Source organism: Nanorana parkeri, unplaced genomic scaffold, assembly GCF_000935625.1.
Source record: "Nanorana parkeri isolate BGI_ZX_2015 unplaced genomic scaffold, ASM93562v1 scaffold651, whole genome shotgun sequence".
Classification (NCBI taxonomy): Eukaryota; Metazoa; Chordata; class Amphibia; order Anura; family Dicroglossidae; genus Nanorana; species Nanorana parkeri.
Window position 1 is genome coordinate 332,212 of NW_017306919.1, and position 13,020 is coordinate 345,231.

Sequence of the window (13,020 nt, forward strand, 5' to 3'; positions counted from 1 at the left end):
GGGGGGGGGGAAACGTGTGGTCCCCCCTAAAATTTGCACCTCCTCACTATCAGCAATTCCGGTTTTATCTGGAGTATCACACCAGCCAAGCAATAATGAAAAAATCCTAAAAAAACTATTTGACATGCTGAATGTCATGGCAGAATATGATGTCCACGATAATTGTACTGTTCCATAACACCACATACAGCTTAAAGGCATCTTATTGAAAGTGTTGGTGCTTGAAAATGGCCAGAATTACTTTTCAAGACTTCCCGCCCCCTATTTTTTTTTTTTTGTTTCAAATAAGTTTTATTCTGTTTTCACAGGGATCCAACAGAAGATACATGTGTGTGTTATCAACCCACATGCGGGTTTCAATGCAAAACAGTAACATACATACATTTGAGATATGAATCCCTTTAGTAGTGGGTTGAATGGGGAACGAAAGAAGGGGATAAGGGGGGAAGTGTCTGCCACAGTGCTTTACAGTCCACCCATTCCGCCATTTTTCATTATTAGGCGCCCTGATCTCCCGAATAGTTATCAGGGTGTGTTTGAGTTACTCCGATCTAGTAGTGCTTCGTATTATATACCGTGGGTGATGAGCTATCATCGTGGTTACGACCTGTTGGCTAGTGCATCCATAGTGTCTCGCGGTGGAATGGTCAGAGACTTGACAAGAGACGGGCAGACAAGAAGTGGTACTAGCAAAGTAAGTCCAGCAGGCCCATAGTTTTCTAAATCTATCCAGTGTGTCCTGTTTAGTGGCCAAGAGCTCCTCCATCTCATAGACGTGACCCACCTGAACGAGCCATTCTTGGATTGTGGGTGCTTTGTCAGTCCGCCAGTGGCGGGTATGATCGTGCGTGCTGCATTAATGAGGTGTCTGTGTAGTGATTTAAAGGTGCCCGTTGGTTGGCCAGGTTCCCAGTGGATCCAACAGAGAAAACAAGGAGGGAAGCGCTACAAACTAAGTGAGAGGGCGTGTTGCGGAGCCAGGGAGGAGGGAATGGGAAAAGGTTGGGAGGAGCAGTCTTAATTTCTGTAGCCGAGTGATATGTTCGGCGGTCGATCCAATTTGTTCAGATGATCCCCAGGGAACATGAATGTAAATTGCGACGGTGAGGATACGGTGTGAAACAAATCAAAGAAAAAAATGTAGAAACTTACTCTTGAGTGAGGAGTGTTGCGAGGTCATCGATGAGGAGTAAGGATAGATGGTGCCACTTCTTCAGGAAAATCCTGACTGCGAATCTTTGTTAAAAGAGTCTTTTTGTCTGTAGTTCTATTGATTGAAGGTGATGGGGAGGCAGAGGCGGTGTACTTCTCAATCGCTAATCTAAGAGAATTTTTCCAGACGGGTATGCCCTAGGGGGACTGATCAGAAACTTTCCCAGGTGATATCAGGGATTCCCCTGTGACAAGGAGATGTGTAATGTAAGAGGGGAACACCGGTGGCTCGTATTGCCACGAGACAGCGGTATTAATCTAGGTGCCGGTCATTGGTTGCAGGCTGGAGTATACACCTCGGTTCGTGCCCAGTGCTGGCGGGACACTCGGGCACGAGACGGGTGTTTGCAGAATGAATTGGCGTGTGTGATAGAGGGGGCGGGCGGCAAAGTGGAGCAGATTCCGATGTGGATGCCGCCGGCGATCAGCAGCCTTTGCGGTGTGTGGGGTGGGTTGGGGGGCCGGCAGCGTCACACTGTGTGTAATGTAGGAGGGGGACACCGGTGGCTCGTGATTGCCGCGAGACAGCGGTATTAGTCCAGATGGTGGTTGCAGACTGGAGTGTACACCTCGGTTCGTGCCCAGTGCTGGCGGGACACTTGGGTACAAGGCGGGTGTTTGCAGGATGAGATGGCTACGCGTTTCGAAGTGTAGACTTCTTTTTCAAGCCAGGGTGAAGGTGAAGGAAATGGCGGGGAAACTTTTTAAAGGAACGAACGGGGAGGGTCAAATCAGTGGGCGTGGACCAGGGAGGAGGAACAAGGCCAATAGGGAGACGGGGGGCGGGCCCATAACCCTGATGTACACACTGAGGGTAAATGTGAAACGTTTGATTGGGGACGGCTGGAGGCAGATTCAAAGAATGAATGTGAATCTTTGAGAATACTGTGCTGGTTTAGGACACATTTGTTAGATGATCGTGTTGATTTCTAAATCTTCATTTAGACCATGGGGGGATAAGGTGTTCAGCTTGTAAATCCAGTATGTTTCCTGTCTACATAGCTGACGGAATCTTTCAGGTGGGGATTGGTTATTGGGGATTTGTTCAATGACAAAAACCTGGAGTTTTTTTATATCTTTTTTATGTTTGCAGAGGAAGTGTCTGGGGACACTGTGTTCAGTGTCACCCTTTTCAATAAATCTTCTGTGTTCTCCTATACGCTTGCGGAGTGGGCGTATTGTGCGTCCTATATAGAGGAGGTTGCAGGGGCATCTTAGGCCATAGATCACGTGGTCGTGTTCACAGGTGGTGAATTGATGGATGGGGTAAATGTTGCCCGTGCTGTCCTTGAAAGTTTTTTGGCCGTGCGTTATGAATTGGCAAGTAAGGCATAGTTTCTTCTTGCACTGATATATACCTACTCTATTGTCAAAAAGGAAGGTGCGGGTTGATTTTGCTGGGGTGGAGGCCAATTTACTGGGTGCTAAGATGTTTTTGATACTTTTCGCCTTTTTGAACACTACGGTTGGTTTGGGTGGTAAAGATGGGCCTAATCTCGGGTCACACTGTAGTAGGTGCCAGTTTTTCTTTAAGATGGATTCGATGGCTCTATAACTCCTATTAAATGGTGTGATGAAGCGTACTGCGTTGCTTTGTGTCGTAATTTTGCTTGCATGTGTTTGTTTGTCCATGTGATTATGTTTGGAAAAAAATTTTTGGGCTTTGTTGACCAGATCTTTTGGGTACCCCTTTTCTATGAATTTTTTCTTTAGGACGTTGCTTTGTTCAAGATAGTCGTTTTTGTCAGTACAGTTTTTGTTAAGTCTCCAAAATTGACCCTTGGGGACATTGCGTTTCCATAAGGGGTGATGGCAACTGTTAAAATGAAGATAAGAGTTGCCGGCTGTGGGTTTAAAGTGGGTCTTGGTTATGATTCTATTGTCTTCATGCGTGAGCTCCAGATCTAAGAATATGAGTTTGTGTTCGTCAATCATGTGTGTAAACTTGAGCCCGGAGGGATTGGTATTACAAAATGTTACGAAATCCTTAAAGGTGTCAACTGGTCCGTCCCAAATGATGATAATATCATCGATGTAGCGACCATAAAAGATGAGGTGTTTTGCGAATGGGTTATTGTGCCATATGTGGACATGTTCCCAGTGTCCCATTGTCAGGTTGGCATAGCTAGGGGCATAGTTTGCTACCATAGCTGTGCCTTGAATCTGGATGTAAAATTGGTCCAAAAAAAGAAAGTAATTGTGTTCCAACGTGAACTTGGTTGAGTCAACAATAAATTGTGCTTGTTTGAGATAGCCTGAGATAGCCTCCTATCTCAGGGATTCAGGACACCTGATCGATATCCTACAACATTACACTTGGGAACCCACATATCATTGGGCTTCCCTTGATGTATGTTCATTATACACATCCATCCCCCATGAGGTGGGACTACAAGCACTTCAGTAGTCCTTATAACTTTCCAGGTTCCCAGTGGAGGAGAGAATATGTGAGGGTAAAGGGAGGTGTAGATCCAGTGATCTTATGGATAGCACAGTGTACTTTTCGCCAGAAGGGTTGTACTTGAGGGCAGGACCAGAAGATGTGCGTGAGGGTGCCTTCGTCCGTGTGGCATCTCCAACATAGTTGGGGTATGGCCGGGTTCACGCCCCCTATTAATCACTTCTTGGATGTGACAGGTCGTCTCAAGATGGCCTGTTAGCCCCGCCCACTCACACGCGCTGCACAGCGCACACGAGCAGGAACCTGTCAACATTTGTAAACAGGCGACAATTCCTGCTTACTTAAAAGCGATCCGCCGGCAATCTGGGCGCTGTGCCCAGTGCGAGCCCGAGACCAGCATGGTTGCTCTGTGACAGGGGATCAGACGGAGATCATTACAAGAACTCCCTCTGATCTCCTCCCTGTTGTCGCAATGGGGAAAGTGATGTATATTACATCACTTCCACATTCTTGTGTCATTTTCCGGCTTCAGAAGCTGGAGAGAAGCTGATGAAGGGGACCGAGCAGAACAGCCGAGCCAAATGCCGCTCGGCGGAAATTAGCCGTACCAGCCTGAAGTGAATAGCCGAACAGTGTTCGGCTCACTTCACTTCAGATCATTCATTCACTCGGCTGCCCTCGGCAGCTTCGTGAATAGACCCCTTAATCTCCTATCCTGACGCTCGCACTGCTCTTCTGCAGTCAGAAACTTTCCTATTCTCCTCCACTTGAATATTTTCCCTTCTAGGTATTTATTCCTATCCTGTTTAAATGTTTCTGACTTCTTACTGCTGATAAGGTCGGCTTTAAACATAACTATTTTTTCATTGATGTTTTTCCCACTTCATGAATGCAGATAAATCTTAAAGCTGTGTTAAATTGTCTTGCAAACCAGCAATATCAGCAGGAATGTGATCATAGTTTCTTTCTCCTTGTTTTATAATTATCTACATCCACTTATCAGTGCACTCCAGTGAACAAGCATACCATGCCTGCTTTAGATCCTCTTCAAGAAAATTGCAGGACTCATTGGTGCACAATTCACTTCTAATTCACTTTTTTAATTCACAATTCACTTCTAAATATATGATCCCATCCCACCAATGCATCATTTCCTTATCTTAAAGATCTTCTAGAATGTATGTCATAAATGTACTTCTATTTTTCTTTCTTTGGTATTAGTCATCTTTTTTGGTTTTAGCAAGCTGATAAAGTTCTTGTAAAGTAATTATGCAGCCACTTAATGTTTCATCATTTATAGAAATTCTATGTATATCTTTTGCTGTCCCAAACCTCATGAATTTCTAATAAATGACACACTGAATGCACGAAGGTGAAAACTGACCCAAACATATATAATATTGGTGTGTGCACTTGCAGGCATACTCAGTAAAAGTACAAGAAGCAAAGTGCAGTGCCCATAGCAATCAGAATCCATCTTTTACTGACATGAATTCAATAATTTCTAATGGGATGCAATGAGGTACTCTGCTTTTTGATTTAGTACGTTTTCTGCTTATGTTAGTGTTACTTTTTATTGTGGGCTGCAGAAGTATTTTAGTTCCTAAAATACAAGCTCACACTGAGTAGATATAGGAGAAACCATTGCTGGACTTGTAGTAAACTAGTCACACGCGTGAGCAATTCAAACTGAGCTTATTATAAAACAAATGTCAAAACTATAGATGGTTGCAGTTATAGGAAAATCCAGATTTTTCCTGTAAAAGTTGAACTCATATTCCTCATTGCCTCCCTTCTGGTCTATGACACTAATATTCCCATAGAAATCTGTCATGAGAGATGCATAAATGCTGACATTGGTGATATTGCCTTCTGAAAGTGTCAATTGCCCAGTTGTCATGCTGATCCTATGGCTTTGATACTTTGAGTCACTGACTGTGAATAAGTACGCATAAATACATTTCTGGCTTTTTCTGAATTTCCTGATTTGCAAATTTCTTCTGGATCTGTGGCACAGAAAGTATTGGAACCACTGAGCCAATATAACAGACATTAAATTGTCCATCAATAGCAGCCTGTTTATTTCTCTTATGGTGGTTTTACTTTTAAGGATTCATAAGGAGATTCCGAAAATGAGAGTGGGTGGACTAAGCTCGACTTATAAGAAAAGTAAAAAATGTTCAGCTTCTTGTAGATCCACTGAACATTTTTACATGTGGGTTTTAGTAAAAGTACTTCTATTCATGCATGGTTTCATAATATATTTAAATTGGGAAGGATTGTGAGAAAGGTATTGTTCACTGTGTTCTGGTTTGTAGAGCTGGTTTGTATTTTTAAGTCACGAAGGTATCACTTGTATTTTTCCTTACAAACTTTGTGTCAAAATGACAAATCATCAGGTTTTAGTATGTCATACTAAAACCTAATGAAGGGGACCCTGCGTGGCCCTGAAACATTGTTTTGTGACAGTCTGCATCAATAAAGAAGATAGATTTTTGACATAGGTGTGCTGGTGACATTTATCATATATTTGAAGATGCACAATGCCATCCGTGGGTACTACAGCACCCTCCTTTATACATAGGGGTTCCGGTAAGGAGTGCAGCCGTTCCTCTCCAAAAATGAAAAATCAGACATGTGAATTGTTATTCACAAAGTATTTTTTAAACCAACGCTGTCTAGGGACAATTAAAACATCCTGAATGAAGGCTTCCTGTAAGAGAAAAGAAATGATACTCACCCCTCTAGGGTCTCCTGTCTGCTACTGGCTCTCTTTTCTAGTGCTGCAGCCTCGGTCCAGGAGTACTGGATGCCTGTGTCCCTAGCTGTGCACCGTGGCCCCCTTTTTTCAACCCCCACATTACGGTTGAGACCTGTAATGTTGTGGGGGTCAGAAGGAACCATGACGTATGGCAGGGGACACAGGCATTAGATACTCCAGGGAGTGTTGAATGCTATAGACACTGATAGAGACTGCAGTGCTGGAACACAGGGGAAGTATGAGTCATGGGTCGCTGGAGAGGTGAGCATATTACCTCATGTTTACACAGAACCTTTATTTAGATTTTTAACCCCTCTTGTATGGGTCACTTTAATCCAATAGGTTTTGTCCAGAGTTTTATTTAAGAGGTTAAAAGGTAAGAAAGCAAAACAAAGAATTGCCATTTTTATGTGACATGTGGGTAATATTTCCATATATTGAATAAGTAAAGCATATTGTCATCTTATGGATCTGTTTCCATGCTTTCTTTATTAAACAGAAAAGATGTCCTCACATGATCAATGCAGAAATATATTTTCCTGTACTTTAATACAGCGCTGGCGATATCTTTCCACCATCTTTAGCATTAGCTTAAACATTTTTGTTTGGAGCGGAGGTGTTATTGATCTTTCTTCAAGTGATATTCCTTGTGAAAGCTCTTCATAAATGTTCATCCCCGTCTCTTCTTGGAAAATTCATAAACGTTTCTTCAACTAGTAATTGTGAGATTCCTTACCTAAGGAAGCCTGTTGTTACAGTAAGAAGTAAAAATGTCAATACGCTGAATTATTGTGGTTGGTATTATATTGTAGAGACCTTATTTGCCATTTTTGTGGAGTAAAAATGATATCAGGAACTAGGATTTAATAGAAAGTCTTATATTTTGAACATGTCACTGTATGCTGTCTTTTCTGTTGTCTTTCATCTACAAGCTGGGTTCTCATGCCAAATGCCTTGCATTCAAAGCCTATAAAATATATCTATGATCAAGTCTATCAATACTCGTTTTCAGCGCAAACTTAGGGGTCTATTCACTAAGCTGCCGAAGGATCTAGCTGTAGCTCCGGCTGATCCTTTGGCTAGCTTCGGCCTCAGGACCCCTTCGGTTCTACTGAACCGAAGGGCTGCTGTACGGGCTATTCGCTATAGCCGGTACATCTCCGGAAGTTGGCCGAGCGGCTCAGTCAAGCCAAAGGCTGAGCCGAGGTGAAAGCAGAAGCTGGGCGGAGCCAGCCGTCATCTCACGGCTGGCTCCGGCCACTTGCAGAGAGATCAGCGTCCCTGGTTACCAGGTAACCAGGGACGCCATCTGTCATTACACACTGAAAACCCGGCGGAAGCCAGCATAGTTTATATGTGTGATATGTGTGTGTGGGAGGGGGGTGTACAGGGACAATGATGGCATGCTTGGACTTGTAGTTCCTTAGCTGATATATATATGTGGGGGTGGGGGGTACAGTTCTAGTGGATGTTTATATAATATGAGGGGGGGGCGAAAAAAAATGTTCTGCCCCCGGGCGCCCATAACTCTGGTTACGCCACTGAAAGCATGACATGTCATATTGTGCCAGACTGAACAGGAAGTGAGAAGAAATTTCATCAGTGGTGATAAAGACAGCATTTTATCCTGAGGTTGTAATTATTCTTTGTTTTAGTCAATTTTAAAATAATTTGGATGCAGTTAGGCTTTACGATCTTGCTTCATGGTGCATGATTAAGTGGCTGGGTCTGCTACAGTATGGATAGGTTACTTTAGTCTATGAGCTAGCTGCTTAGGTTAAGAAAATCTAAGGCCCCTTTCAGACGGACGGTCCACTCAGGTCCGCCTGTCAGTTGTTCTGGTGGATCAGATCGGAAGTCCAATGCTACTTTGTGGGCAGCTGGATCTAAACAGTTATGCGTCCATTTGCATTGGATTACCCCCGACTCTGTCCAGGTCCAGAAAACCAAAGGGAACAAAGTTCTGTTTTGGTGGACCTGATTGTGGTGGATCTGGGGTAAGCTGATGTAAATGGGCACATGTCCCTTTACATCCAACTCCCCATGGACCTAACATCGCAAGAGGGTGGAATAGACTGAATGGACATGGACGTCACAAAAGTGACATCCGTTCCAAACTGCTCTAATCCACAGGGGATCCATGCATGCTGTTCTGAACTGACAGGCACCCGTGTGAAAGGGGCCAAACATATTTGTCCTTTGTGAGAGTGAAAGTTGCAGTGTGCTGTTTTATTATATTTATCCTCAGTTATCGCTTGCAGCTTCCAAAGATTCTGTAGTATGACAGCATTTGAACTCGCCTTGTTTATACTAATTTTCAAATACTTTTTTGTACCAGGTCATATTAGCATATTCCATTTGTACACAATTTATGGTAACAGCTGGCTGTTTAAAACAAACGTAACATCAATACTAAAAATACAAAAAAGCAGACAAAAGCCATGACTAAGACTGTAACAGCACTGGGGTCATTTGCATTAATAAGTAATTGTGATTCTCTGCATGTTAAATATGCATATCTAATAAACACTATTACTGTACACACAAATGTCTCACAAAATACACTAAGCATGCCAGCACAAAGCGCCCAACCAGTAGACAAACTATAATGATTCTTCAATACAGTGAGCTAGACTGGTTGATGGTTAAGGCACCACATCCTCAACAATCTCAAAATTTAGATATCTCATATATTGGACTTTATACATATATTAGACTTTAGAGATTATCAGGTATTAACATATGTTAAAAATTCAGTTTTAACTACATAGAGGCAGCAGAAGTAGCAATGGCTGCGGGACTCCCTGATATATGAATGTTTGTTTCCCATTTCCCATTGTTGCACTAATAGAAGTATCATTAAAAAGACATCTCATAAATGGGACTTTCAAGGTGCTAGACATGTGTTTTATCTTAATGTGATATATTAGATGATCTCTGTTCTCCTGGTGAAGCTGACCATGAAACACATTAAGAAAATAACCATCTCCACTCTCAAGTGCTTATATAGTATACACTATATCTACCTTATTTTGAACCATGTGTGGTCATTATGTGAACACTTATACAACACTTCAGCTATTTGTTAATGTGGTCAGACAGCATTGTGTAAAAACTATGCTGAAATGACATTTTGGTGCACCTCAGGGCCTCTTAAATGTGGCTTTTTAAGCACTTGCTGATCAGGTGTTAATACCCACTTGCTGTCGAGGCCATTTTTCAGTATTCAGCACTGCGGTACTTTGACTGACATTTATTCCATCATGCAACGCTGTACTGAAATACATTTTATACCATTTTTGAGAACAGATAGAACTTTCTTTTGGTGGTATTTAATCACCACTGGGTTTTTGATGTTGTTTTTTTAACTATATTTAGGAAAAAAAAACATTTTCCTATATTAAATTATGAAACATTTATTATTACCCAATTTTTTTGTAAAATATAAAAGGCGGGGTTACGTCGGGTCAATAGCCACCAAACATGCCAAGCCTAAATTTGTGCTTGCGCCCGTGAAACCGCAAAAAACTACTCTACCCAAAATTGGCTATAGGCGAAGCTTTAAAAGCTTTAATCGCTCATCAGTTTAGTGTTATTAGTGATCAACGGCCCTAGAATTATTGCTCTCACTCCGACATTCGTGGTGATATGTATATGTGCAGCGCAATTGTCGTTTTCGCAAGTTGGCGCACCCGACGCGTATTTACGTTTATGTGGGGGTGGGGGTGGGGGACTTAAACATTTCTATTTTTTGAATTTTTTTTTATATGTGACACATTCTTTTACTACTTTTTGTACACTTAGGGGGCTATTCACAAAGAAACCGAAGGATCCAGCCGTAGCTTCGGCTGATCCTTCGGCTCTCTTCGACCGCCGGAGCCCTTCGGTTCAGTCGAACCAAAGGGCTGCTGTATGGGCTATTCACATTTGCTTCGGCTCGTCTGAGCCGAAGTGTCAGCCGAAGCGGGGCGACATTTGGCTATTCACTCTGCTATTCGGCCCCTATGTGAATAGGGGCGAATGGCAGCGAGTGAGCTGCCGGAGCTTCGGCTCAGCCGATCCAGATGTTGGATCGGCAGAGTCGAAGTCCTTCAGCACTTCGGCTCGGCTGAAGTGCAGCCGAAGTGCAGCCGCACTGAGCCGGAGTGAACAGCCGAACATTGTTTGGCTCACTTCACTTTGGCTGGGTTATTCACTCGGCTGCCTTTGGCAGCTTTGTGAATAACCCCTTTAATGTTATTGCCATCACATAGGGGGCTACAATCCTCCTATGTGATAGCACAGGCACACTGAGAGGTCCTCTTTATGCAGACATTAGGGGTATCTAAGACCCCTAATGTTACCTGGGGACCCCCAAAGAAGCTGATGAAGCAGAGATCTGCTTAGGGTTGCCACCTGTCCAGGATTCACCTGGACAGTTCGGGTTTTGAATGCTGTGTCCAGGTTTCATGGCAGCAGAAACCCGGACACAAGATGTCAGGCAGATAGGGGCAACCAAAATTAAGATAGGGGCTACTGGCCCCCCACTGAAAATAGTCTCAACTGTGATATTTACATATGAATGCGTGGCACTATTGACTTATGAATAAGCCACGACTCATTCTCCCCGAAAAATGTTTGCGCGTCGCTAGAGTGTTCGGGTTTCGCTTGAAGAAAAGGTGGCAACCCTAGATCTGCTTCACCAGCTTCTTCTCTGGCCATAGCAGCCAGAGAAATGACAGCTGAATGCGGAAGTGATGCAATATACATAATTTCCGCATTCAGAGATCAGAGAGGAGATCAACAAGGAGGAAGATGGTGATCTCCCTCCCATCATCCTGCTGACACCCGCCCGAGCCGGTCCCGGGCCCGCAGAGGGGACAGCGGAGCCCGGGATGGAAGGTAAGGGCTTTGGAGGGGGGCGGCGATGCAGGGGGGTGAGAGCGCACAGTGCAGGGCCGCACATACAAGCCATCGGACGGCTATAGAGCCACTGATTGCTTGTATGTATAACACCTATTACTGGCTGTGTACAGCTTGCAGTTTCTTCTGCTCGTGCACGAGCAGAAAAAAAAGCAGTATATTTACAGCGCCTCGCTAATAGGAGCTTGCCGTCCGTCCGTTTTTTTTACAATGGTGGTCAAACTTTTTTTAACAATAAAAATGAATTCATTTATTTCCATTACTGGTACTCTTTTTCTCCAATGGATACTAGTTGTGAGACCTTTGCATGTGCTTTCTCAGGACTACCTATCTACTTTAGCTATTATGAGAATGTCTGTTTTTTTCCTTTTATTTTATTTTATACAGCCCTACCTACTGTAGAAAAAGGAATATGTAGAGAAGGGCTATATATGGAAAATCTAGAGGGAATCCAAAATATATACAGTATACACACTCACCGGCCACTTTATTAGGTACACCTGTTCAATTGCTTGGTAACACAAATTGCTAATTAGCCAATCACATGGCAGCAACGCAATGCATTTAGGCATCTAGATGTGGAGAAGACTTGCTGAAGTTCAAACAGAGCATCAGAATGGGGAGGAAAGGGGATTTAAGTGACTTTGAACGTGGCATGGTTTTTGGTGCCAGACGGGCTGGTTTGAGTATTTCAAAAACTGCTGATCTACTGGGATTTTCACGCACAACCATCTCTAGGGTCTGAAAAAGAGAAAATATCCAGTGAGCGGCAGTTGTGTGGACGAAAATGCCTTGTTGATGTAAGAGGTCAGAGGAGAATGGGCAGACTGGTTCGAGATGATAGAAGGGCAACAGTAACTCAAATGACCACTCGTTACATCCGAGGTATGCAGAATACCATCTCTGAACGCAGAACATGTCGAACCTTGAATCAGATGGGCTACAGCAGCAGAAGACCACACCGGGTGCCACTCCTGTCAGCTAAGAACAGGAAACGAGAGGCTACAATTCGCACAGACTCACCAAAATTGGACAATACTGTAGAAGATTTAAAAAACTTTGTCTGGTCTGATGAGTCTCGATTTCAGGTGCGACATTCAGATGGTAGGGTCAGAATTTGCTGCAAACAACATGAAAGCATTGGTCCATCCTGCCTTGTATCAATGGTTCAGGTTGGTGGTGGTGTAATGGTGTGGGGGATATTTTCTTGGCACACTTTGGGCCCCTTGGTACCAATTGAGCATCGTTTAAACACCACGGCCTACCTAAGTATTATTGCTGACCATGTCCATCCCTTTATGACTACAGTGTACCCATCTTCTGATGGCTACTTCCAGCAGCGTAAGGCACCATGTCACAAAGTTCACATAATCTCAAACTGGTTTCTTAATCATGACAATGAGTTCACTCTACTCAATGGCCTCCACAGTCACCAGATCTCAATCCAATAGAGCACCTTTGGGATGTGGTGGAACTGGAGATTCGCATCATGGATGTGCAGCCCACAAATCTGCAGCAACTGTGTGATGCTATCATGTCACTATGGACCAAAATCTCTGAGGAATGTTTCCAACACCTTGTTGAATCTATGCCACGAAGAATTAAGGCAGTTCTGAAGGCAAAAGTGGGTCCAACCCGGTACTAGCAAGGTGTACCTATTAAAGTGGCCAATGAATGTGTATGTATGTATGTGTGTGTGTAAATATATATATATCTATATATATATAGATAGATAGATATAAAT

The 13,020-nt window shown here is 43.4% G+C and overlaps 1 protein-coding gene across 1 annotated transcript in view; it reads left to right on the forward strand.

The window, feature by feature from the left end:
* The first annotated feature begins 583 nt into the window (after positions 1 to 583).
* The window catches only part of LOC108792504 (piggyBac transposable element-derived protein 4-like), a 145,155-nt gene continuing 132,718 nt past the window's right edge, over positions 584 to 13,020 (forward strand). The window contains exons 1-3 of the mRNA XM_018563296.1: positions 584 to 694; positions 1,495 to 1,651; positions 11,139 to 11,255. Coding sequence (XP_018418798.1) covers positions 584 to 694; positions 1,495 to 1,651; positions 11,139 to 11,255 — 385 coding nt within the window. The remainder of the gene's footprint in view (positions 695 to 1,494; positions 1,652 to 11,138; positions 11,256 to 13,020) is intronic.